The 27,991-nt window shown below is 35.7% G+C and overlaps 1 protein-coding gene across 10 annotated transcripts in view; it reads right to left on the minus strand.

Moving 5' to 3' along the window:
• The window catches only part of DLG1 (discs large MAGUK scaffold protein 1), a 1,062,265-nt gene that overhangs the window by 77,703 nt on the left and 956,571 nt on the right, over positions 1-27,991 (minus strand). For all 10 annotated transcript variants that reach the window (XM_034660398.1, XM_034660430.1, XM_034660424.1 and 7 more), the window contains 6 exons: positions 20,112-20,162; positions 17,476-17,600; positions 15,100-15,269; positions 13,460-13,596; positions 9,068-9,212; positions 2,877-2,997 (listed from right to left, as the gene is read on the minus strand). In XM_034660398.1, coding sequence (XP_034516289.1) covers positions 2,877-2,997; positions 9,068-9,212; positions 13,460-13,596; positions 15,100-15,269; positions 17,476-17,600; positions 20,112-20,162 — 749 coding nt within the window. The remainder of the gene's footprint in view (positions 1-2,876; positions 2,998-9,067; positions 9,213-13,459; positions 13,597-15,099; positions 15,270-17,475; positions 17,601-20,111; positions 20,163-27,991) is intronic.

Below are 27,991 nucleotides of genomic sequence, written 5' to 3' on the forward strand. Positions count from 1 at the left end.
ATCACAAGATACATCCCACCTACTACAATGGCTATAAAAAAAAACAGAACAGAAAAAACAAGTGTTGGTGAGGATGTGGAGAAACTGGAAGCCTCATATACTGATGCTGGGAATGTACAATGGCATGGTTCCTATAAAAAACAAATGGTTCCTCATAAATGTAAACATAAATTGACTGTGTGACTCAGCAATTCCACTCCTCAGTATATATCCAAAGGAAGTGAAAACAAGGATGCAAGCAGATACGTACAAGCCAATGTTGTTGTTTTTTAAAATATTTTATTTATTCATTTGAGACACAGGGATACAGAGAGAGAAAGAGAGCATGAGCGGGGGGAGAGACAGGGGGAGAGGCAGAGGGCAAGGGAGAAGCAGGCTCCCTGCTGAGCCAGGAGCCCGATGTGGGGCTTGATCCCAGGACCCAGAGATCATGACCTGAGCTGAAGGCAGATGCTTAACTGACTGAGCCACCCAGGCGCCCCAAGCCAATGTTTATCAGAGCATTATCCTCAATACCCAAAAGGTGGAAACAACCCAAGTGTCCATGAACAAATGAATGGATAAATAAAATGTGTTATATACACATAATGGAATATTATTCAGCCAAAAGGAATGAAGTTTGGTTTTTTCTGTTTTTTGTTTTTTTTTTAAGATTTTATTTATTTATTTGAGAGAGAGAGAGAGCACACACAAGCGGGGGAGCGGCAGGCAGAGGGAGAGGGAGAGTAGGCTCCCCGCTAAGCAGGGAGCTTGATGTAGGGCTTGATCCCAGGACCCTGGGATCATGACCTGGGCCAAAGGCAGACGCTGAACTGAGCCACCCAGGCACCCCAGGAATGAAGTTTTGATATATGCTACAACATGGATGAATCTTGAAAATGTTATGCTAAATGAAAGAAGTCAGACACAAAAGAATTTTAAGATTACACTTATACGAACAATCTAGAATACGAAAATGCATAGGACACAGAGTACACTAAACTAGAGGTCACCAGGGACTGGGAGGAGAGAGAAATGGGAATTATTGCTTAATGGCTACAGTTTGTTTGAGGGGGCAAAAAAGGCTCTGGAAATAGATAGTGGTGACGATTGCCTAACACTGTGAATGCAATTAATGTCACTGAATCGCACATTTAAAAAAATTAATAATGTAATATATCAAAAATCACTGAGTTTACATTTTAAATGGGAGAAGTGTATGATATGTGGATCACATCTCAAAGCTGTTAAAAATAAACTTTAGAATCATCATCCTGTACGTTGGGATTTCTTTTCTTTTCCTTTTTTATTTTATATTATTTTGTTTATTTATTTTTTAAAGATTTTACTTATTTATTTGAGAGAGAGTGAGTGAGCGAGAGAGCACATGAGCAGGGGCAGAGGGAGAGGGAGAAGCAGGCTCCCCTGCTGAGCAGGCAGCCTGACCCAAGGCTGGATCCCAGGACTACCCTGAGATCATGACCTGAGCTGAAGGCAGATGCTTAACCAACTGAGCCACCCAGGCGCCCTCTTTCCCTTTTTTAAAATTGGTCATGTGAGATAACCTCTGAAAGACTGCTTAGGGTCAAACTGTGGAGAACTTCTAATGTGAGGGTAAAGATTTTTGTACTTTATATCTGGACAAAATTGTGTAATTATCAAAAGGGAGTGATAAAACACATGTTTTAGGAAGGCATATGCAGTAATCAACTACCTGATTTTCACAGAAAAGTAAACAAAACAGGTAGACTTGTGTAATACTAAAAAATCCAATATAATATTCTAGAGAAAAGATATATAATGAAAAAAGATGTGGAACAGCAATCAAGACACCAATATAATGTATTTTTTAGTTTGAAAAATATGCAGAAATTAAAGACTAGATAAACCATTAACTATTTTTCTTCTTTACTTCTATAAATTGGCACTATTAGAAAACAACAACAAAGCCATGACAGATCAGTATAGGAGCATAGCCTAAAGACTAACAGCCTTGAAAATTCATATCACAAAGAAATAACCACAAACACTGTTTTTTCTATTTTCACTCCAAACACAATGCCTGAGCATATATTTATAAATTAAGTTTTCAATATTGCTAACTCTTGACAAAAAGGGCATAGATGAATATTCTTTCCTTTCTCACCTTAAAGAGATCACTGCCTACAGTCAGGAGTCTGACAAGAATTATTACAATGATGAAAGCTCAAAAATAATAATGCCAACAATAATGCAATTAATAAAAACATAAAATAGACGTTAATCGGCATTTAACGTTAAATGTTATGAAATACTTGTACAAATTATAAAGCAACCTGCATAAACATAATGTCTTACTACTGTATTAAATAATGTGAAAGAGATTTAAAATACTTTTCACTTATTTTTTTCCCACCTACTTAAGAGTTCTTTGGGAATAAAAAGACAGTTAATTTACAAACTTTATTTAAAACAGTAAAGTCAGATCAAGGTAAATTTTAGAAGTGAGGATATCAAGGACATATATTAAGTAAAGAAAATATTGCTTGTTGAATTCTAAACATGAATCAAATGATTGTTATACAAATTTTATGATATATATTAAAGAGGAATATGTGAAAAGTGAGTTTTAAAATATACATACGTATATTCTTAACTCAGTTTTACCTATGTTAATTTCTAAGCACAATTAACCATTCCTGAGATAAAAGCAATGTTTTTAAAAAGGGAAGTGATTTATTTGGAATATAAAATATTTTTATATTTCAGCCTCTTCAATGAACCCTCCCATGAAAAAATTAAGATTTAAGTTCATTATCTGTCAGTAAAATCTTTTAGTCCTGAAAATTGTGGCTATGTTAATTGGCTGATTATAACTCCTTCTAACAGCTGGCTTTATTTAAGAAGGACTTCCTTACCTCGTAAGTTCATCATCTCCAAGCATTGCTTTTGAAACAGGTGAGTATCTGGCTGGTGATGCTGGCGTATGGCCCAAGTAGGAAGATGGGCTAACATGGTTATCAATAGGTTGAGAAGAAGCTTCAAAAGAAAGAAAGTAAAAAACACTTTAAGTGAAATGAGCCATTCAGTATTGAATTTGTGAATTATCAATTTCAAGGTTAGTTAATGTATAACTCATACCCACTTATTTATGTAAGTTGGTAGAAAAGACTTACCAGGTAAAAAAATTAGACAAGCTCAAGTTTCCAGGTAAAAACTAGTACAGATATTCAGATCAGTAAAGCAAACTTATACCATTTGGTTTCTCTTGAGAAAACAGAACTAAAAAGGAGTTTTACATTAACTGATTTGCACAGTATAGGAAAGGTCATTTAAAAGACTGTCCTAGAAAAGACTATAATACAAAATCTAAAGTACAGTAACTTAATTTTTCTGAGAAGTCATTTTGCAGGTCAAGTTTTAAAAAATTTCTATTACTTAAAATTTAATTGTGAATAATGAAAACCAAAAGCTTAAAAATATGCTCAAAAAGATTACGCTCGACAAAATTTCACAATAAATTAAGGGACTTCTGGCTTCCAGTTTGGCATATAAGAAGCTTGGAAGTCATCGCTCTTTGCTTTAACAACTAAAACGCTAAACAAACTAAAAAAAAAAAAACAACTCTTCTTAAATCCTTAAGCTAAGGGTGACGACAGGGCAAACTACTGCCCCCCAAGTTGGAGAAAATGATAGACGAATACAGAGAATGTAACTTGCCACAGCAGAAACCTCTGTGGGAGCTGGTGCTGGGGTAGAGGAACCTGAACTGTAACTGGCAAATTGCTGGAGGTTCAGTATGGGCCAGTAAAAATACTCCTGGGGGACCCTGTTATTGGGGGAGCCCAAACATTTGTGAGTTTTACTCCCTGGATCTCTACCAGGCTCTCAAAGTGAATAGTGGAGAAAAATCTCCTTGTGTTAATGATAGGAGGAAGGGAAAACAAACCATTTTGAAATACACAAGAACATTCTGTTTTTCATAAGAGTCTGCCCTCAGGAGAAACTATCAAAGCCTAACCTGCTAGGGTTTTATCAGAGACCAGTGACCGGTAAGGGAAATAATCAACTCCAGTCCACTCTAGTCATCCTATCCCATCTAAGGGTGGAAGCGAGAAAACAGAGAAGCACTGTGTAGCTTACATTCCAGAGGTGCAAACTCACTAAAAGACTTGAGACCTGATCACAGGACCAGGAACATTTTCCCTCCCCAACACCTTATTGTCACATTACTAATGGCCTATTTACAGCAGTTCCTATTACCCAGTACATCATGCCTGGTTATCAGGAAAAAATTACAAGACATAATAAAAAGCAAAAACACAGTTGGAAGAGACAGAGCAAGCATCAGAAAAGACTCAGATAACAGCAGCAATGTTGGAATATCAGGCCAGGAATTTAGAACAACAATGATTAGGGGTGCCTGGGTGGCGCATTCAGTTAAGCGTCCAACTCTTGGTTTTGGCTCAGGTCATGATCTCAGCATCAGGAGATCGAGCCCCACATCGGGCTGGTGCTCCGTGTGGAGTCTGCTTAAGACTCTCTCTCCCTCTCCCTCTGCCCCTCCCCCCTGCTCTCTGTCTCTTTCTAAAATAAATAAATCTTAAAAAAAAACCACAATGATTAATATGCTAATGGCTCTAGTGGATAAAGTAGGCAGTCTGCAAAAACAGATGAGCAATGTAAGCAGAGAGATGGGAATTCTAAGAGAAACAAAATGAAACACTAGACATCAAAAACACTGTTAACAGAAATGAAGAATGCCTTTGATGGGCTTATTAGTAGCCTGGCAATAGCTGAGAAAAGAATCTCTGAACATGAGGATATCTCAACAGCAACCACTAACACTGAAAAGCAAAGAGAAAAAAAGAATGAAACAAAAGAAACCCAAAACAAAATATCCAAGAATGGTGAGACAGCTACAAAAGGTGTAACATATATGAAATGGGAATACCAAATCTAGAAGGAGAGAAAGAATGGAAGAAATACTTGAAACAATAATGACTAAGAAATCCCCTAAATTAACATCACACATCAAACCATAGATCTAGGAAGCTCATGAAACACCAATTAGGTTAAATGCCAAGAAAATTACGTGGGAAAAAACCAGAGGGGAAAAAAGGGTTGGGGGAAGGAGAGGAATCTTAAAAGAAGTCACAGGGAAAAAACCCACTATACTGATAGAGGTACAAGGATAAGACTTTCATCTTACTTCTCCTCAGAAACTAATAGTAGCAACACTGTATTCAACTATAGCTTTCATTTTATAGGTTTGCAGTGTCCAACAGTAACTGTTTTCCGTCTAGTTCATATTTAAGATGCTCTTCTGCATTCCAGTCAAGGTGCTTTCTACCATGGCTCCTGACTTTCAAAGTCCAAAGTCTTTCCTGGGTGATAAGCAAGAACATCTGTGATTTTTAAGGGAACTGGCATGTTGCTCCAAAGCAACAGATACTTATGTGAACCTCTGTAAATCACCAGCCTTTTAAAGTCTAGAGTTTACCTATTTTTGACTCAAATTTCTTTGCCACATTATTAACTCTGGTTGGAACAATGACAACAAAATACAACTGGACAAGAAATTCAGTCAACTGCCCAAACCAGAAAAGGTACTTTTCCCCCTGCTATAGCCAGACTGTGTCTTTATTCAATGGATCTTTTCTGGAAGAGTCATTCTTACCTGTAAGGCATAGTATCTCAACACAACAGGAACTAAAAATTAATGTTCTTATCAAAGGAATGACAGCCCCAAAGAAGGATCAGATAAAACAATGTTATTTCCTATACCCCAAATCCTAAGTGAAAAGATTCCCCAGAGAACTATAAAAGAAGGGAGCCTAATTTTTTAATCCTTAGGTATCAAGGTTAATGATCCAAGCCCTCCAAGGTTTGGAAGAGAAGCAAGTTAGAAATACTTGAAGTGAAAGTGGAAAGAGATCAGTGACCAAGTCAGAAGTTCAATGAGGCCTTCTAGCTGAAAAGAATATAAATTAAAAGTGAGAAGACACACAATGCACCAGAATGAGCATTCTAATGTCAGCAGAGAAACTATGTTCTCTGTTAGATCTAATGGACTTTTTTTCCCTTTCAATAAGAAACTTACTTTTATTCCTGGGTACCCTATTTTGGTTATTATCTATATTTTGGTTACAACCACAAGAGTATGACCCCATCTGAAATTTATGGTCATAACTTAAACTAGTTTTGTACTTCTCTTCAGTCATGTTCTGCTTTTTAGGGAGTAGGAATGAAGGAAAACAGCAGGTTGAACCTTGGCTGGAATTCTGTCAAGGGGGGAAGTAGCAGTGGGGGCAAGGGAATAGAAGATATGTGCAAGGAAGAGAGCATCATGACAAATCACGGAAACTAAGCTAAAAAACTCAGACAAATAGAGACACAAGAGGGCAATCAAGTTGTAGCATCAAAGGATGGAAGGTCAAAATGAGGATGAATTGTTAGAATAAGGATAAATGAACTGAGGTATCCAGTCAAAGAATTGAGGTGGTGAAGATACTGATAATGAAAAGATCTAAAGATTTATCATTAGAGACAGAGAGAGAGAAAGAAAGAGGGAGAGAGAAGAGAGTACATGGGCCTGGGGAGGGGCAGAGGTAGAGGGAGAGAGAGAATCTCAAGTCCACTTCCCACTGAGCATAGAGCCTGACTTAGGGCTTGATCCCACAACCCTGACAACATGACCCGAGTCAAAATCAAGAGTTATACGCTTAACCAACTGAGCCACCCAGGTGCCCTAATGATGATAAGATCTAAATTATTATATGGAAGCATGTATTTGAGGTGGAGTGGAGGGCAGGATAATTAGGAAGAAAGAGATCAAGAAACAAAAAGGCCAAGACTGTTGAATAAATCATCAGTGTGAATTTTGCCTGGACATCACTAAGAATAGCAACATGAATAGTAGTAGCAAGGACAATGGGCCTGACACTAAAATCTTCAGTTATTAAAGCCAGACTGATGAGGAGGACATTAAATGACAACACAAGGGATAGGTAGTAAGCTGGAGAGTCTGATGGCAAGGGCTTCAGAAAAGGTGATAGGTAAAAATAATTTCTGTAAAACGTTTTTAATTATTTATTTTTATTTCTTTATTATTTTAAAGATTTTATTTATTTACTTGACAGAGATCACAAGTAGACATAGCGGCAGGCAGAGGGAGAGGGAGAAGCAGGCTCCCCGCTGAGCAGAGAGCTGAATGCGGGGCTTGATCCCAGGACCCTGGGATCATGACCTGAGCAGAAGACAGACGCTTAACTGACTGAGCCACCCAGGCACTCCTGTAAAAAGTTTTTAATTACAAATCCCTGTTTGAAAGAAAGATTTTATTTATTTATTTATATTAGAGAGAGAGAGAGAGAGAGAGAAAGCGTGTGCGTGTGGTGGAGGGGGAGAGGATCTCAAGCAGATTCTGCCCTGAGCGTTGAGTCTGATGCAGGGCTGGATTTCAAGACCCTGAGATCATGACCTGAGCATCCAAGAGTTGGATGTTTAATCAACCGAGCCACCTAGGTGCCCTGAATCACACTTTTTAAAAAAACACACAGATAAATGATATATGAACAGCCTATGTTGTATGAACGTGAGCTGACGTATATAACAAAATTCGTAATTGTAGTCGCCTAAGAAAAGAGGGGAATGGAAATAGAACCTTATGAAAGAGCTGAACTAGCAAGGGACAACAACCTTTTCACAGTGTTCTATTAGTTCAACAGATGAAAAGAAGAAAGATTATATCTATGCCTATAAGGAAAACAACAAATCATTATTTAATTATTACTCTTTTAGGACTAGCTCTTCCATTTTTTATATGTCATATTTGTATGTATAAAAGGGATAATTCAATTAAAAAATGACAAATTTTTTTCAGTTCAACATATAAGGAGCACCCTGGCTGTTTGTATATTTGATCATAATCAGGACATCAATTCTCAGTTCATGGAACAACTGTTACAAACATGCATTGTTGTCTCGAACAGATAAAGCAGCATAATAAATAAATAAGACTGGTATTTACACTGGTGCATAAAATAGCTTATTAGTGAATTTGCATGTCTAATCACAAATAAAAATACATAAAGCCCTTATAGAAAGTTCATGTGTAAGACCAACTGTATGTGAGGATTTTAAACAAGTAGCAAAGTTCTGTTCTGACACAAATGAAGTATTTAAAAAAAAAAAAGACATCATTCCTCTCCATTAAAGAGACTTAATACTATTTTAAAAATTTCAGTTATACTTGAGTAATTAATAAAGCAATGGGCAGATAATGAAGATTTATCACTGGACAATAGTATATTCATTTCAAAATATAACTTATATTTAACTTATAATGATTAATGACAGTAATGAACTCTGAAGTTTTAAAACTGGAACCTTGCCATTTATAAAACCACAAATATCTCTAAAACTCTACAATTTAAATGAGGAAGACCTGGAAAAGCAGGCTACAGAGAGTACATATGAGATCTTTGGTACGCACAGGTGCTTCTAATATCAACTCAGTGCACCAAAGAAATAAAACTTCAATTTGTCAACAAACACAAACACATTATTTAAATCTTATCCCAGCTTGTACATTAAAAAAGAAACTGAAAATCCAACAGGAAACTTAAAATTACATTAGTACTTTTTGTAACAGTTCATTTCTAGGCAACACAATCGTACTGTATACAAATACAGTTAGGTAATACACTAGGAGCTTGTACAAAAATAATATCTGTGCTCACATAACAGAGCATAGAAAAGCCCAAGTTTTAGAAATATTTAATATTAGTATTTCTTAAAGTGTAGTCCATGAACTAGCAGCACCAGAAACCTCAAGATTACCATGGTTTTAAAGAACTGCTTGTTAAAGTAAATTTCTGTGCTACATCCCAAAACTATTAGACCAAAGCAAGAATGTGCATTACTTGCAAATACCTTTGGTGACTGTTATCTACGTAAAACTTTGAAAAAGGACACAGCACTACTTACTACCAAGATTCTGATTTAAATTTGGTTTTTAAAAACTATTAGGTTAAAATGCTTAATATAGTTCCTTTAAAATATTTAAAAATAGGGAAATAAGATAGATTTAAGCAAACAGACTTACAGTTGGTGATATCAGGTGGTACATAGCCATCATTCATATACATACTTGTGGGTTTTGCCACTTTCAAATAAACAAAATCAGACGTGTTCTTTAAGGCAGTTACTGCTTCTTCATGAGTAACTTCTTCCAAACACACACTATTGACCTAAAAGAAAATCCCAAAAGACATTTAGGACATTTTCATTACCTTTCTGCTTTTTTGGTTATAAACAATGATACCAAAACACAGGGAAAAAGCAGCAGTGATTTAAGGAATATAAAGGTATGTGAAAAGAAAATCCCCATGTTTACTGTCTATCACATCAGGAAGTTGCTTATGTGTGTTAATGGAATAGCCAATCTTAATTCCAGTGCCTATTCCTCCCAATCCCCAAGCCTAGTCCTTCTTCTACTCTTAGGTATTTATGAATATATAAGTATATTTTAGATTTTTTTTAAGAAAATGAGACTATATTAAAGTTTTCATTCTGCAACTGGATTTTTAATATAAGGTATCTAAGAGATCTTTCCATGTTGGGACACATGGAATTACAAAACTGTTGCGCAGTACACCATTGTGTGGTTATATCATAATTTATTAAGCCATTTCAGTATTAACAGATATTTAAACTGTTCTAAATAAATGACTTCAGTAAACTTATAGTCACTACCATAGAATATAAGTGTCATCCCATCTACTCAGGCCTTTTCCAACATGGAACAGTATCAATTTATAAAAAAGCATGCTTCAATTTGTACGTTACTATTTAAGTTTTTACTTTCACTATTTAATAGTCAATCTACCAATTTTTACTTTTTCCTTCCCAATCTGAATGTCTTTTTAGTTTCCTGGCTACACTCTTCAGTACAGTCTGAATAAAAGTGGTAGTGGTGGCTTTCCAGACATTTGTTCATTTCATCTAAATTATCTAATATGTTGGCATATAACTGTTCATAAATAAAAGTATTTCCTTATGTCCCCTCTTTAATTCCTACTTTTAAAAATTTGAGTCTTCTTTGTTTCTTGATCAGTCTAGCTAAGGTTTGTCAATTTAGTCCACCTTTCCAAAGTACCAAGTATTGGTTTATCTTCTCTCTGGTTTTCCTATTACCTATTTCATTAACTTCTGCTCTAATCTTAATTATTTCCTTCCTTCTGCTAGCTTTAGGTTAACTTTGCTCTTCTTTTTGGTAATTTTTTTTTATTTTTGCAAAGAAATAAAACACCAAAAATGTTCCTAATGTTTTAAAATTACAATGTACTAAACAAATACTCATTTTAGTATATTTTTTATTTCCCTAATTTGTACCTGTATAATTGACAGAGTTTTTCATGTTCTGACAGAAATATTTAAAGGTCACAGAACAATCATTAACTCGCACCACCAATTATTAATACTGCTTTGCAGGGTTTCAGGCACATGGTCATTTTTACAGTCCCACACTACGAGGTACAGTGAAGGACTGCCTGCATTTTGAAGTACACAGCTGTGGTATAGTGTTCCTTTGGTGGCCTGCAGTGAGCCGTGCATCTTGGTATTCACACCCCTGTAAAATCCCTTCCTACAGTGAACCTTGCTTGGCTATGTAACTTGCTTTAGCCAATGATGCATTAATAATTGTGATGCAAAGAGAGGACTGATAAATGCCACACAGTGGAGCCTGTCTTTCTGGTATGTCCCTCTTTTAACCTGGTCACCATCCTGTGAGAAGCCTAACATAGTTGGGGAGACAACTGGCTTACAGCCAGCTGAGCTCTCACTTGACAGCCAACCCAACTTGTGTGCAAAGTTATGAGTGAACTTGGAAGTCGATTCCTGGCTCTAGCTCAGCTACCAGGTGACATTATGCAGAACAGACAGACTGTCCTGGCTAAATCCTACCCAAATTACAGAAGTATAAATAAATATTGTTGTTTTAGCCACTAATTCTTGTGTTTTCTTAAGCAGCATTAGTAACAGATAAAAGAGCTGACAAGATTTGCTAAGGGATTCACTAAGGTGTATGAAGGAGAATGATACTGAAGTTTTAGACCTGGCCAAATAGAAGGATGAAGTTCTCATTTCATGAGATGTGAAGACTGTGGAAGGAATAGGATTTGAGGGTGGTGGGTGGGGCGTAGGATGAAACTCAGAAGTTCATTTTTAGATATATTAAATTTGACATGACTCTTGAGGCATATGAAAGGAGACTAGATGAAATCTCCTAGGGCTTTTCAACTGTTTTGCCAAGAACCACTCTGAAAAATTTTTATATTTCAGCCAAGGCAAAATATATGTGTATGTGTGTAAAAGTAAAACTGAAGTCAGAAAACAATACTTATGCCTAACATGTGCAATGAGACAGTACATTATTTGACCACCTATCAAAAAGAAGAAAAAATGTACAAGGACCAAGTCCTGTCTCACCTCAATGTTTAGAGATTAGGGAGAAGATGCACTAAAAAGGAGAATGAGAAGGAAAGACTAGTGAGATACGAGGAACACCAAGAAAGAGGGTAACTGTTAAGCAAAATGGAAAAAGCGTCTGAAGGAGGAAAGCGTGTTGAATGCCTGATAAGTCAATTAAAATGAGAACTAAAAATTAGATAATTTCAGTGGAATTACGGCAACCAAAGCCTTACTAAATGGTCAATCAGCAGGCATTGCTGGCTTCCCAACCACTAAAACTGATTCTGGAAAAACCATAAAAGAAAACACGGTATCTAAGAAATTAAAAAAGTACAAATGAGAAACTCAGTGGAGAAAGAAGGCAGTTTTCAACCAGTGTGTGTGTGCAGAAAAGCATTCCAAGTCAGCTCTTTCCTCTTCCCCATTATTAACTCGAAAACAGTCTATCTCCTTGCTGCAGCAATAAGCAGTACTGGCCAGCATGTACAACAAAGAAATCATTTATATATTGCTGACAGAATTGTACATTTTTATAACTAGTTTAGAAAGCAATATGTTTTTGCTATAACGTTACTAAGAGGATATTCCATGACCACTGCTTAGGATAAATACTTAAATGAAACTCTTGTATGTACATGTTCACCAGAACACGCAGCAGCTCTCTCTGGCAGAGTTATTCATACTACTGGAAAAAAAAAAAAAAAGGAAATAACCCAACTCCCTACTGTATCAGACCTAGTTTATGTGCCTTTTCAGATTTGCTGGAGCCTATCTGTCTACTAGGCTTTGGCTGTGTGCTTACTGGAGAGTCCTGGCTACTGCTTCTCTCACCCTGCCTCCAGCCGTTATCAGCTCTTTCAATCTCTTCTAGGGTAAGGGCTGTGCTCCGGCATGGCTGATGTGTTACTCCATAGAGTGAGAGCTGTAACATGTCAAAAGCCTGTGTCTGATCTGTGTAGATCACTGAGGCTCTGGTTCTTTCTACCACTTCTGAGTTTAGAGGAAGTGCTATGCCAAGAAGTATGTGAGCTGGCTTCCCTAGCATTTGCCCAGAGGAGCTGAGTAACAGTCCAGAAATTTGGAACAGTTAGCTCCATGGGGTAGACTCTACCAAAGAAGAGACAGGGAGATAAATCCTTTCTTTTCCTTGGATGGTTGGATCTAAAGTTTAATACTGTCACATCACTTGCCTGAAGACTATCCTATATGACAGGAAATTAGCGATATTTTCTTATGAAATTATGGCCAGCTCAGAAACATAATAGCTTGTATTGACTTTTCCTTATTCTCTGCCTCACTTTTCATTTTCACTCACTCTAAGCTTCTGAGATTACACCTCCCAATAAAACCTTAGCTTTTCTTCAGGTATTTTTTCCAGGGAACATAGACTAGGACAGTTATTGATGAAGACTGGACAAATAAACTGCAGTATAGTACAGAACAGCATATTATGTAGAGGTGAAATGAATATATTTTAGCTCTAGGCAACAATATGGATGAGTAAAAAGAAAGAATTAAAAGACTACATTCAGCACAATAGCCTTTAAAAAATTTCAGAACAAATTAATATTAAACAAACTATTTAGGCATATGTACATGATTACACAATTTTTAAAAAGCAAACGAATAAAAAACACAAATTGTTGATATTCTAGTTTTGGGTTGGGTAATGACGTTAGCAGTTTTCATTATACTATAATTAACTAAAAAATAAAGGGAAAAGAAAGTCAAAGGTGACACTGTTTAAACAATTCTGTGTATCCAACTCCCTAACCCTTCAACAAAAAAGAAAAGGAGAAAAAAAAGAAAAAAAAAGAAAAAGAGAGGGAAGCTAGTAGAGGGGTAAAAAAAGGGCTAATAAGATAATACCAAGAATCATTTTTCAGGTTTTGATTAAAGCAAGATTAGTATTCACTCATTTAAATATTGTTTAAACATTTTTGGGAAGTAGAAATTTGCTTGTTAAAAAAAAAGGGAGAAGACATCAAAATGATTCTTAAAAGAACAGATTTCTTATACTCACTGCTAAAAGTTTATCTCCAATCTGAAGTTTACCATCTTTATGTGCTGCACCTCCTTCAATTATTTTGGTTACATAGATGCTATTATCCCCAGGAATATGTTGATTTCCAACACCTCCAGCAATGCTGAACCCAAGACCTGTTTGGAAAACACTAGTTTTGAAATTTCATCATTTAACGTAAATTAAGACAAAAGAAATGGTTGAAAACTAGAAGGTAATAGTCTCATCACACTCATGTCTTTTTTAAAACACAAAAGAACCTACTTGCCTTTTTTGTTTGTTTGTTTTAAATATAAGGGGGCTCAAACTCACAACCCTGAGATCAAGATCTGATCTGAGATCAAGAGTTGGATGCTTAAGTGATTGAGCCACCCAGGTGTCTCTATTTGCCTACTTTTTAAGTCTTACGTATTTGCTTTGTAGTCAGTGGACAATTATATATGTAGGTGTTCCTATAGTTACAAATAAGTTCCTTCCCTGCCCCCAGGTTACTTCTTAAAGTCTTTTTGTAAACGCATTTGTTTGTTTCAAAGAGGCATTACAAAATTATGTTTCACTTTTGTTGCCATCATGATTGTGCTTCTAACACTTCTAATACCTTCACAAGATTAAAACAATGGAGAAAAATAATAAAATTTTGGTAGTGGGCAGAACTAACAGGCTTCAGAAATGTGGATAATTTTGTTCTTTTCCCAATGTTCTATGAATTACTTTTATTTTTTTTAAAGATTTATTTATTTTAGACAGAGAAAGCTCAATTGTAGGAGGACGGGGTGGTAGAGGTGTGGAGGGGCAGAGGGAGAGTGAGAGAGTGTTTTAAGTAGACTCTGCCCTGAGCCCAGAATGGGCAGGATCTCACAATCCTGAGATCAGGACCTGAGCTGAAACCAAGAGTTGGATGCTTAACTGACTACCACCCACACGCCCTTCTACGAATTTTTTAAATAAAGAATTTCTGTAATTCATAAATCCCATAGCTTCAAAACTAGACAAATTTGTAGCTCTCGACTCCTTTTTTCATTTGTTGGACTACTACTTCTTCCATGAAGCTACAAATTAGAATCAATATTTCCATTTATCCTCAATCCCATCAATGTTTTCAAAATTCAGAAATCACATATTAACTGTCCTCATTGCAGATGTAACTACTAATGACACACTCATAAATATTTCCCTCTTTTAACTTAGCCTGTGTATCTACATTTAAATGTACTTTGTAGATCGATGATCACAAGTTAATAGCAACACTATACATGACTTAGAAGTGCTTAAGCAGAAATCTACTTACAAAAATCAGCAGAAATAATAGAGAAATTCTAAAAATTCACACACATTCTGTAGGTTACCAGTACGGTTAATCTTAGAATGTGGGTAACAAATAAGTTGATAGCTACATTTATCTCAGTAATTTCTTACTTAATAATTTGTCTTAGTTTTATTATTTCATACCTTTAGGACCTTTTTTAAGCTTTTATTTATTTGACAGAGAGAGAGAGAGCGCACATGAGTGGGGTGAAGGGCATAGGAGAAGTAGACTCTGCTGACAGGGAGCCCGATGTGAGGCTCAATCCCAGGACTCAGGGTCATGACCTGAGCCCAAGGCAGACTTAACCAACTGAGTTACCCAGGAGCCCCCATACCTTTAGGACCTTTAATGAGCTTTATTTCCATTATTTTTTCTGATACCGGTTTCCGTCTTTTTACGTACAAGCGTACGATAGACCCTGCTTCTTTCAATGCTTCAACTGCTTTGCTATGTGTCACATCACGAACATCTACTTCATTTACTCGCAATATACAGTCATTGACCCTGAGAAAAAACCCAAAATATTAAAAATAAAAGTTAAATATCAAAATGGCAAATTTTCACTTTGACAATTTGTCATTTTCATTTTTAAGGTAAAGAGAATTATTTACTAAAGAAAATATACATGAAGAAACTTCATGTTAAATTCTACTGTATCAAATACTCATATAAATAAATACAAATATTTTCCAAGGACCAGAAAAAGAAACAGTGCAAATAACAGATTATCACATAAAAATATTAAATAATAAAGACAGCTACAATTTGCATGTTTCTTGTATGCTTATTATGAGTAAGCATTAAGACACTTTGTTTTGTTTATTCAGCATTTTAGTATTTATTTAGCAATAACCACATGCCAGGTACTTCTTTTAGTGTGTTAACCCTTACAACAACCTGTAAGGTGGTTATATATTTATATTCACAAATGGAGAAATTGAGGCAAAAAGAGTTCAAATAATGACTGACGGAGCTGTGACTCAAAGAAAACGGAGGTTCAGACTAAATAATTACAGTTTAAGGTAATGCCGGGATCACGCCCTGAGCCGAAGGCAGACGCTTAACCGCTGTGCCACCCAGGTGCCCCCAAAAATAATTTTTTGACTTGCTTTTTCAAACTAGATACATTTAAAAAAATAAAGTTATTTCTTCAAATTTATATGAAGCTAAAGATTACATCATTTAATTAAAAGGTTTCTCATGTAAATAATTAAATTATTTTTTTTTAAGTTTGATTTGTTCTAGTTCTAATTTTCCCCCACAGCTCTGGTCTCAGCTTAAATTGCATAGCATTCCATTAGGGGGGGAAATCATCTGAAATTGGGCGGGAAAGAAGAACAAAAGATGATTAAAATATTAAAATTCATCCTGATAAGCTTCTCTGTAATTAGCTTTCTTTAAGAGGAAAAAAACTCTGTATGCAAAGACAGTGATATATTAGAGTAAGTATTAAAGGTATGTTCTTCAGTGAAATAAATGGGACACATTAATTTTCACATAAGCACAAATAAAAAGTCAGTAACAGAATCGGGAAGTAAATGTATGCATTTACATGAATAGTCAAATTATTAATTTTTACCCAACTGATTTCATTAGTCTATCACCTATCATATCCAGTGAGAAGTTTAGAAACTGAAGAGCTGCAGAAGGTAACAACAGCCTTAAAATCAGATGTTATTATTTTTTAAAGATTTTAGTTAGTTATTTGACAGAGAGAGAGGCAGCAAGAGAGGGAACACAAGCAGGGGGGAGCGGGAGAGGGAGGAGCAGGCTTCCTGCTGAGCAGGGAGCCTGATGCAAGGCTCGATCCCAGAATGCTGGGATCACGCCCTGAGCCGAAGGCAGATGCTCAATGACTGAGCCAGCCAGGCGCCCCCAGATGTTATTTTTAACAGACCATATACAAATCCTTAGTTCTAAAACTTATGACTGTTACTATATATGTATATTTATATACATATAAGTATATATATATAATTAAAAACCAACAAACAAGGGAACAGGAAAAGTGCCATAATCTATGGCCCAAGGAAACAACAAAGTATGCTAAAGGTATCTTCTACAATGCAACACTGAATTTAAACAAGAGTCTGCATAAACTTTACTTTTTACTTTTGGTGGTATGGGATACAAACTCAGATATATATCATCTCTTGTAACCTAAGTTTATATATATGTTTCCTACCCAGGAAATAAACGGAAAACATTTTGTGAATATATTTAAAAATACAAAGGGAATTCTATGATTTCTATAAATTTGCTCACATTTAAAAAAAAATATTTGATTTATCTATTTGACAGAGAGAAACAGCAAGAGAGGGAACACAAGCAGGGGGAGCTGGAGAGGGAGAAGCAGGCTCCCGCTGAGCAGGGACCCTGAGGCGGGCCTCCATCCCAGGACGCTGGGATCATGACCTGAGCCAAAGGCAGATGCTTAACAACTAAGCCACCGAGGCACCCCAAATTTGCTCACATTTAAAACTATCGATCAAATTTATTATTCAACATGTTATAATATCTGAGATAAAACTAAATTCCTAAATGAAAAGAGGAAACAATGCTTAGAGCACAATTATCTCATTCATTATTTGAGCATCTGCCTTATGTTGGTTATTATGATAGTGTTTATTTGTATTGATGCCTTGTTCAATCTGCCTAAAGAAAAATATAAAAGTGTATTCAGCATCACAACATAAAATGCAAAACGTACCGTAATCTTCCATCTTGGGCAGCTGCTCCCCCTGCAATAATTTTGGTAATGAAAATACTTGAGTCATCTCCAATGTGTGGGTTGTCTGTACCTCCTGCAATGCTGAAACCAAGCCCTGAATTTCCCTGGGGATAAAGGAAAAAAAAATTGAGCCTGAGTAAGAATTACCTTTATTGATAGGTTCCTGTCATTTTAGAACCTAGAAACTGTACTAACACAGGGAACATACACATAAAGGTGTATATGTAGGGGATATGAAGATTCTGAATTAAGAAATATAAGGAAAGCTCTTTCTTCTCTATGAAGAATTCAAAGGCATTCCTTCTGAGTAGGTACTAACTACTTCTGAGTATAGTCTATTATGGTTCTTTCTTTCAAAGTATGTGCAATTTGCCCTTGAATCAGTCACCCCTCCGCAGAGGTGTCACTGTTAGGTCTCTTTCTTTTAGAATATATCTCACTCATGTTTCTTAAGGCAAATGTCTCCTAAGAGAAAGAAGTGAAGTGATCTTCCTGCTGCAATTATTTCTGAGTAGGTAAAAGTAACATTATTTCAGCTTTTTAAAAACGGGGTAGGGGATGGTGCTTTTTCTTTTACTAATCTTGCCACCAGCTGACTTTAAAATAACCAAATTATATTTGTTAAGTCATCATCCTTGCCATGTTTTTTTCCCCCATCCCTGACATCTTTAACCAAGATACCTGAATAGCAAAAGGCATTTTTTAATACTAAAAGTCCAACCTGAGAAGTCGATTGGTAAGTTTTCTTGATAACAAAATCAATTTTGCCAAAGCAGTGCTAGTCTTTACTTGTTTTGCATACTATATTTCTGAATGAGATTTTCTTTGAAGAGAAGTTTCTACTGCTACCAAAATGTCTTTAAAGACAATTGTTCTAAGCAATGGTATTAAAAAATTGTTTATTTTTGCAAAAATGTTCTAACTGTGGCTTTCAGGCAACTCAAACAGATACATCTGAACTGATAACTTAATATTAAATAGCTTAAATATTCCATCTACTATGATGTGTCCTAAAATTCTATTTTAATAATTTTTTTATTAGTAAGAGTTACTAGAATATGATTAATAGTATCAATGGTTGTGTGATGTTACCAAGTCACTAAGGTACTCAAATTCTTTTTCTTTGCTTTTTAAAAAATTGAGATATAATTTACATATAACATTGTATAAATTTAAGGTGTACAATGTGTTGATCTGACATATTTATATATTGCAATATGATTATAACCCTGCTTTAGCTAACATCTCTATCATGTTACATAACTGTCATTTCTTTCTGTGGTGAGACCATTTAAGATCTAGTCTCTTAGCAATTTTTACGTAAATAATATAGTCTTGTTGACTATAATCACTATGCTGTGCATTAGATCTCCAGAAATTAATTCCTCTTCTAGTTGCAAGTTTGTATCCTTTAACAACATCTCTCCAATTCCTGGAACTCAAGATTTTTAGTAAGTGAGAAAACAATGTCCAGTCCTAACTAAATAACTTTAAAAGGCACTGGGAAAGAATGCAAAATGAATAAGATAAAGTTAGAATTACATGTCAATTATATCTCAATAAAGCTGGAAAAAAACTAAATAAAAAATACCACATTAAAATATGTGTGCTACATTAATATTGTGCTTACCTGAGAGTTATTCATCCATCTTAGTAACCCAAATTCAGGTAGTGGGCAGTAAAGATCTAGTATACATGTAAAAGACCCTGTCAGGTCTATCTGCACTTAGGGACCACTCTGGCTTCGCATATAAACAAATCTAATTATCTAGGATTTCAGTCTTAGACAATTACTTAGGAAATTTACTTCTGTGACACTTTATTTCTCAAAAATGCTGTCAGACAAGATGGCATTACTGAAATACATCATCGTTCGAATGTAGATATTCTTAAGGGGTAAATATTACAAGGAAATTTACACATCTAAATTGTACACTTAAATTATTTTCTGACTGGGGATTCCCAGTCAGAAATTTTCCCATAAATTTTCAATAGGATCTTGTCTACTAGAACTATAGTTACCATTTTGCTAAAAAAGAAAACTGTTAACAATAAGCATATTACTAGCATACGAAATACTTTAATAATGCTTTATATGAAAAATAAAAATAAAACTTAAAAACAGAAAAATCTGAGAAACTGTTAGACTAGAGGAGCGTAAAGAGACATGGTAACTAAGTGCAATGTGGTATTCTGGAAGGGATTCTGAAAGAGAAAAATATAAAAACTAAGGAAATCCAATAAAGTATAGACTTTAGTTAATAATAATATGCCAGTATTGGTTCTTTAGTTGAAACAAATGTAGTCTAGTAATGTAAGATGTTAACTGAGGCCAGGATAAATGTAAACTTTTGGTGTAACTTTTCTGTAAATTTAAAACTACTTTGAATAAAAAGTTTCTTTTTCAAAAAAAAAAGTTATTGAAGAAAAGCAACATGTTCTAAAAATAGCATGGCTAGTTTTATAATACGTATACTTATACGAGAAACTAATATTACATGGTTCTATTTTTGAAAGATCTTTTCCTTTGAATTCTATATGAAAGAGCAGTATATTTAAAAAATTCTTTAAGCAACAGATTTATGCATAAAAACTTAAGATAATTAAGTTTTTACCCTTTCAAGTGTGATTTCTTCATATTCATAATCTGCATCAGTGCCGTTAACCTAATGGGGGAAAAAAGAAGTAGCATAGAAATTTAAAGTATAAAATTTGAAATGTCAAGACATAATTTCTGTATGATTTTTTAATGCAAACCTGTTAAATGTGATAGTAATCAAATAATTTGGCTTCATTTTAATAGTTTTAGGTAAAATTTTCAAGGAATACAACAGTACAAATGTGATTAATGAGTTGACATTCATGATATTATGACTTTCAAATATAGAAAGGGTACATACAGCTTTTTTTATTAAAGAAAAATTTTTTTTTTGTTTATTCATTTGAGAGAGGGAGAGAAAGCATGCACACATGAGCAGTGGGGAGGGTCAGAAGGAGAGGGAGAAGCAGCTCCCCACCCCCCAAACCGACCAGGGAAGCCCAAGGAGGAGGAGGACGACGACAACGACGGACTCAATCTTGGGACCCTGGGATCATAACCTGAGCTGAAGGCAGATGCTTAACTGAATGAGCCCACCCAGGTGCCCCTGTACAGCTTTTAATATTATGGAGCTTCAACTCTTTTCACTGCCTTGATCCACACATCTAATCAGGTGCCAATTCTTATTGATTTGAATACTTCAATTTTTCTGAAAACTATGACCTCTTCATTCTCATCTCTATTACCTTGATTCAAACCTTTGTTAATCTCCTCTGGACTACTGCAAATGTAATCTATCCAACTCTTGGACTAGTACTCTCTGCTGCCCAAATAACTCTAATGTGTTTTACACCAATGGATCTTTCTGGAGCCTATATCTAATAACGTACTTGCTTCAAAACTTTCAGAAACTCTCATAAAAGCTCTGTATGAACTGACCCCAATCTATAACTTAGCTTCATTCCTAAGATACATAACTCACGTCTTCATGAGTGTTACATACCATCAAATCTGAATGACTTGCTTTTTCCTTTACATATCTTGCAAGTTCCCACCTCTGCATCTGTTACTTTAATGCTTCCTGTCACAAATTTCACTTATATTATGTCATGTCCAAATTTGATTCCCCATTCAAGTTCTTGCTCACATCTTACAGACCAAGCACTTTATCTTATTCTTTCCAATTTATTCCCTACTCCCTCCCGAAAGCAGTAATTTCCACAGTGAGGGCCATTGGTGAAAGGTGAATAATCCTTGGGATCGGATTAATTCAGGTTCATGCCATTGCTTTAACATTTCTGATGAATTGAGGCCATGCAAAATACTCGAGCAAGTCAAACAGGGATTGTGACAAACTGCATTTCTCTAGATGCCTCCATCTCCCATCCTATATGTTCTTTTACAATATGATTAAACCATTCTACCATCAAGAGATGTCATCTATTTCTCCTTCCCTTGGATCTAGGAAAGTCCTAGATGAGCTTTGTTAAAAAGAATGTGGCACAAATGACGCTGTGTGGTTTCTGAAGGTCATGTGATACCTTGTAATATTTGCCTTTGTCTTAGAAGGTACTTTCTTAGAACTCAGGAGGTATAGGGGCACCTGGATGGTTCAGCCAGTTAAGCGTCTGCCTTTGGCTCAGGTCATGATCCCATCATGATCCCAGGGTCCTGGGATCGAGCCCCACGTCCAGCTCTCTGCACAGCGGGGAGCCTGCTTCTCTCTCTCCCTCTGCAGTTCCCCCTGATTGTGCTCTCTCACTCTCTCTCAAATAAACAAATAAAATAAAATAAATAAAATAAAATAAAAGAATTTAGGAGCTATAATGTGAGGAAGATCAAATAGCCCATGGGAAGGATTCAAATGAAGGAGAATTAAGGTCCTTGGCCAAAAGCCCCAGCTGCACTCCTAACTAGCAACAATCAACTGCCAGTCACATGAATGAGACTATTTTGGATCTTCCAGCCTCTTCCAATGCTCCAGCCAATATGAAGCAAAAGAACCTTCCAGTTAAGCCGAAAAATCGCAAGAAAAGAATGAACTATTTTTTAAGCCACTAAAGCTTCAGGGTGGTTTGTTATACAGCCATAGAATAATGAAAGAACAGAATAATGACATCTATGTAAGCTACTTTGCTTTCTTCACCACACTCTAAGAAAGCACCCCTAATTCAGGTCCAGCTTAAGACCTAGGAGTTTTTCCTTGGGGGCTTCTGAAACCCATCTCCTCTACCTTTTTGGGTTCTCATGGCTCTAATGGATTCAAACCCAATTGTTACTTTCTTAACACTCTTTCTCACCTAAAGAGCTTTTCTTCTTATATATACACATATACTTTTTTCTTTTTAATCTTTCATTTTGTGGGAGTGCTGACAATACCGACTCCATCTTTGGCCCTCCATCTTGTTCATATGTTTGCTTGATGACTTCTGGGCACCACAAGTTCCACGCCCTTTGGAGATTAACATACATACCTTAGAAATGCCCACCAAGGCCTGGATGTGTGGAGAGGCTTCCTTTAGCCTCCCACAAATCTATTAAGAGATAATATAGTCTTTCCCCTCCCTGATGTACAAATGGCACCATAAGATCCAGTTAAAGATTAGTAGTCAATCAGGTGCATGTGAACCCTTTGATCTCACTACAATGCCGTTCTATAAGTCCCCTCGCTCTATAAAATCTGTGAACTAAGGTCCAGACTTTATGGAGAATAGCCATGCAGCTGCCATGGACTGTCAACCACCCGAACTCACCCTTCTTCCGCCGGTCAGTAAGTTACCCTGCATAGAACTGTGTAAACTGTACGGAGCAGTCTGCTTCATTTTCTCATCTCAAAGTGTCTGCTCAGTTTACGGGATATTTTATTGTCCCTCCCCCACCTTCTAACAGATTTCTGTGCGTCTAGAATGCAGGAGGTTTATCCATATACATATCCTACCAACTTGACTAGAAGTCCTTTTTTTGTGAGTAAAAATAAAACCCTTATCTGCAGCTATACCACTTTCCTTATTCTTTTTTTTTTTTTTAAAGATTTTATTTATTTATTTGACAGAGAGAGAGACAGCCAGCGAGAGAGGGAACACAGTCAGGGGGAGTGGGAGAGGAAGCAGCAGGCTCATAGCGGAAGAGCCTGATGTGGGGCTCAATCCCAGAATGCCGGGATCACGCCCTGAGCCGAAGGCAGATGCTTAACGACTGAGCCACCTAGGCGCCCTACACTTTCCTTATTCTATTCTATGCTATCACTTTTATTTTTATCAATTCTTTATTCTTTCTTTAGACTTTTTTTTAAAGCTGCTTGAGCTGAACGCCCAATTCATTTATGCTGATTATTCTTCTATTTTTAAAAACATTCATTAAAGTTAATAAATTTTCCTTGGCACATGGCTTTGGCCAAATCTCAAAACTGCTACACTGGGCTCTATTTTTGTTCATTTGTTTATTTCTAAATACTCTGAAATTTTATTCTGGAAAACATTTCAACATGTGTGCTTATATGGCCCTTTCGGTGTTAAGTAAAATTTCTGTACTGTGACCTTATGATTTCTAAGAAATTTGAGATTTTCACCATTAATCTTTCTCAAAAGGTAAATATATGGTACATGTGTTTGGTGCTTAATTTAATGCTCAGTCATTGAGATTTGGCGAGGATTCCAGGTAGCATAGAGTGATCGTAAAAAGGTGAAAAGTGAGAAGACCATAGGGACTCTGAATGACTTTAGTCCTAAACCTTCAATAACATAAAACTGTCTGATAATTTCATATACAGAGACGATGTGATAACAACTTTAAACACTGTCAAACTGGGCTTCAAAATGCCAAGAGTACATTACCAAAACTACAAATTACCCTGTAGGTATCAATTCATTAACACTTTTAAAAGTGAAAAAAAACCGGGGCGCCTGGGTGGCACAGCGGTTAAGCGTCTGCCTTCGGCTCAGGGCGTGATCCCCGCGTTATGGGATCGAGCCCCACGTCAGGCTCCTCTGCTATGAGCCTGCTTCTTCCTCTCCCACTCCCCCTGCTTGTGTTCCCTCTCTCTCTGGCTGTCTCTATCTCTGTCGAATAAATAAACAAAATCTTTAAAAAAAAAAAAAAGTGAAAAAAAACCAATGGTGGTGTAATATTTTCAACAGCAGTATGTTTTCCAGCAAAACTACAAAATGGTTGGTTTGCTTAGTTTTCTTTTTATATCTTTATAAAATGTGGCTTCCAATAGGAATGAAATTCTTGCCTAATACATTATTTATATCATTATGTAAGGTTTATTACTCTCAACTAGCAGGATGGGGTGAGAGGTAACATGGGAATAAAACCAGAGGAGACTGATCTTTAGGCAAAACGAATATATTGACAAAATAATTTTTTCTTTTTTAAAAATATGAGAACAGATCTAGAATATTTCCTGAGAACTGTCACTGCTAATATTTTCTAGGCGTTGAATTTAAGCTTATCAACAAAATGGGATTGTGTAGGGGATCAAAGCTGGAGCAGAAACTAGAAGTTGACTGGGGCCTACGAAAGGTCTTGAATGCTGTACCAAGCAATGAGAAATATTCTTTGAAAGTTTCTGAGCATCAAGTAGGTTTAATAGATTTTCCAGAAAAGGAGCTATGGTAAGTATGGAATAGATGGAGAGCAAATGCAGAACAGTAAACTGGTGAAGAAGTTATGGCAGTAGTCTGGGTAAAAGGCACAAATTACAAAGACATTTAAGAATAGGTGGTAAATTTCTAAATATTAAAAAAAAAAAATCCTAACATTCACAGAGAAAAAAACCTACGAAGCTGTAACTAAGAGCAACTAATCTAAAAGAAAGCTGACCAGGAAAGAAAATCAGATTATACAACATATGTCTAAGTTTTACTCCATTGATCCATCCAGTTTGGGACCACAACTCTGCTGCTTTAATTAATGATGTTTTATAATATGTTTTATTATTTGGTAGGGAAATCTCTCACAATTACTTTTACTTTAAATTTTACTTGACTATTCCTGAGTTTTTACTTTTCTATACATCAGTACTGTTCAAAAGAAGTTTCTGTGATGATAAAATGTTCCATAATCTGCCTTTTCCAATACAGGAGCTACTACCCACATATGGTTACTCAGCACTTGAAATGTGGCTAGTACAACGGAGAAACTCAATTCTAAAATTCTTCCTTTTTCTTCTTATGTCATCCCTTCTCCCTCTCTTCCCCACCTCCTTCCCTATCCCCCAAACACACTTACTCTTTTTGGGGGCTATAACTGGTACTATACCAAATGTACAGATTCATCTGGGGAAAATGACGATCTCTACATTATCTTCCTATTCAGCAATAAAATCTGTTCTCTGCTTACTTAGGTATTCTTTTATGCCATCAGCGAAGTTTTATAGTTTTCTTACTACAAACTCTATAATTTTCTGTTAAGCTGATTGCTAGGTATTTCATTTTTTTTTTTTTAAGATTTTATTTATTTGACAGAGAGAGACAGCCAGAGAGAGAGGTAACACAAGCAGGGGGAGTAGGAGAGGAAGAAGCAGGCTCCCAGCGGAGGAGCCTGATGGGGCTGGATCCCAGGACTCCGGGATCACGCCCTGAGCTGAAGGCAGACGCTTAACGACTGAGCCACCCAGGTGCCCCTAGGTATTTCATATTTTTGTTGATAGAGTTAATGGATTTATTTACAGTTAGTTGCTGCTAGTATATTGGAATACCCCTTATTAATTTTTAAGTTGTATAAATTTTTTCTTTTAAATACAATTTGCTTTAATTATGGGTACATACATGCCATAAAAAGGCAGAGGAAAATTTATAACACAGATGTCCTCAGTCCCTTACAGGCCCAAAGATTTTCATTTTCTCATCAGCCTATACCAATATATCTGAACAGGACAGACAAATCCTATTACATAATCAGTATAAGACTTCTCCAAAGGAAGATTTAAAAAGAAGCCCAATTTATTAATTCCTTGTTGTTTAGGTTCAATTCAGTAATTCCTTTCTAACTCTAGATTAATATATTGAAAGTCAGGATTTTATCTATCAACAGTCATGTGACTCAGAGTTCCTATTAATGCATAATCTCAGGCAATTAAAAACTTCAAAGTCTATACCAACACAAGGTAAGAATCTAAAAATAAAAATGGGAAGAAGAAAATGTTATTCCTAATGAAAAATTAACATAACTAAATACAAAACTATTAACCTCTAAAGAACTTACTTATAAGATTTTACTAAATAATGAATAGCAACATTTAGGTTGATTTAAAAATACTGGAAGTTATCAATTATATTATATATGGAAAAAGTGAAGAAGCTTTTAGTGTGTAAGAAAAGTACCAAAGTCAAATTGAATGAATTCTCCTAACCTTCACTATTTGTAGGACGTCTTAAGGAAAAAAAAAAGACAAATGAGAATTATTTCAACAAATTACTTCATTTCCAACTTAATACTGAAACCAGTAAGAACTCAGAATTTTTGTTTTTAACTCTGCCTTCCCTTAATATTTTTTACTATTTAAAAAAAGAGCAGGAATGCACAGAGACAGAATCAACCCCAATGCCAATGAAATTATATCAATTAATACTAAAAACTGAGTATAATACTTAATGGTAAAAGACTGAACAAGACAAGGATATTTGTTCTTGCCACTTCTATTAAACATTGTAATGGAGGTTCTAGCCAGGGCAATTAGGCAATCAATCAACCAATCAATCAATTGATCTGATTATAAAAAGAAGTAAAACTATCTCAATTTGCAGAGGGCATGATCTTATACAGAAAATTTAAAGGAATCTACACAAAAACATTAGTAAGTAAGTTCAGTAAGGTTGCAGGACAGAAGATCAAAATCTATTATATTTCTAAATGAATTCCTAAAAATCCAATATATTCTAATACACTAGCAATGAAAAAATCCATAAATTAAGAAAACAATTCCATTTACAACAGCATTAAAAGAGTAAAATACTCAGGAATAAATGTTAAACGAAAGAAGTCTAAGACTTGTACCCTGAAAATTAAAACATTTAAAGATGTAAACAAATGGAACATCATCCTGTGTTCATGGATTAGAAGACATAATATTGATAAGATGGCAATACCGCTCCCATTTACCTACAGACTCAAATCAATTCCTAGCAAAATCCTAGCTGCCCTTTTATTGCGTGCAGAAATTGACAAGCTAATCCTAAAACTCATATAGAAACACAAAGAACCCAGAGTAGTCAAAACAAACTTAAAAAGTTGCAGGACTTATACTTTCTGATTTCATATATTACAAAGTTACAGTAATCAATACTACGTGGTACTGGCATTAGGATACACATATAGATCACTCACTAGTAGAGAATTAAGAATCCAGAATAAATCCGTATTTTTATTTTTTATTTTTTTAGAGAGAGCGAGCGAGAATGCACACAAGCGGGGTTGGGGGGTGGGGGGAAGGTACAGAGAGAGAATCTTAAGTATGCTCCACACCCAGCACCGGGGCAGATGTAGGGCTTGATCTTAACAACCCTGAGATCATCACCTGAGCCAAAATCAAGAGTCGGAGGCTTAACTGACTGAGCACCCAGGTGCTCCAATCCATATATTTATAATTAACTGATTTCCTACAAGGATGTCAAGACCATTCAATGTACAAAGAATAGTCTTTTTGAAAAATGGTGATGGGACAGGATAACTGGTACCCACGTACAAAAGAATGAAGTTGGGACCCTTACCTCCCACAACATACAAAATTAATTCAAAATAGATCAAAGATCCAAGTCTAAGAGCTAAAACAATAAAACTCTTGGAAGAAAACCTAAGGGTCCTCATGACCTTGAATTAGGCAATGTTTTAAAGTACACACTGAAATCAACTACATTTCAAAAAATGGGAAAAAAGGACTTTTACAGTCTATAAAACTACGCACCATTTGATTGGAAAAAAAGCATGCAAACTATTTCTACTTAAACATTTCCA

The sequence above is a fragment of the Ailuropoda melanoleuca genome, chromosome 1 (genome assembly GCF_002007445.2).
Source record: "Ailuropoda melanoleuca isolate Jingjing chromosome 1, ASM200744v2, whole genome shotgun sequence".
Lineage (NCBI taxonomy): Eukaryota > Metazoa > Chordata > Mammalia > Carnivora > Ursidae > Ailuropoda > Ailuropoda melanoleuca.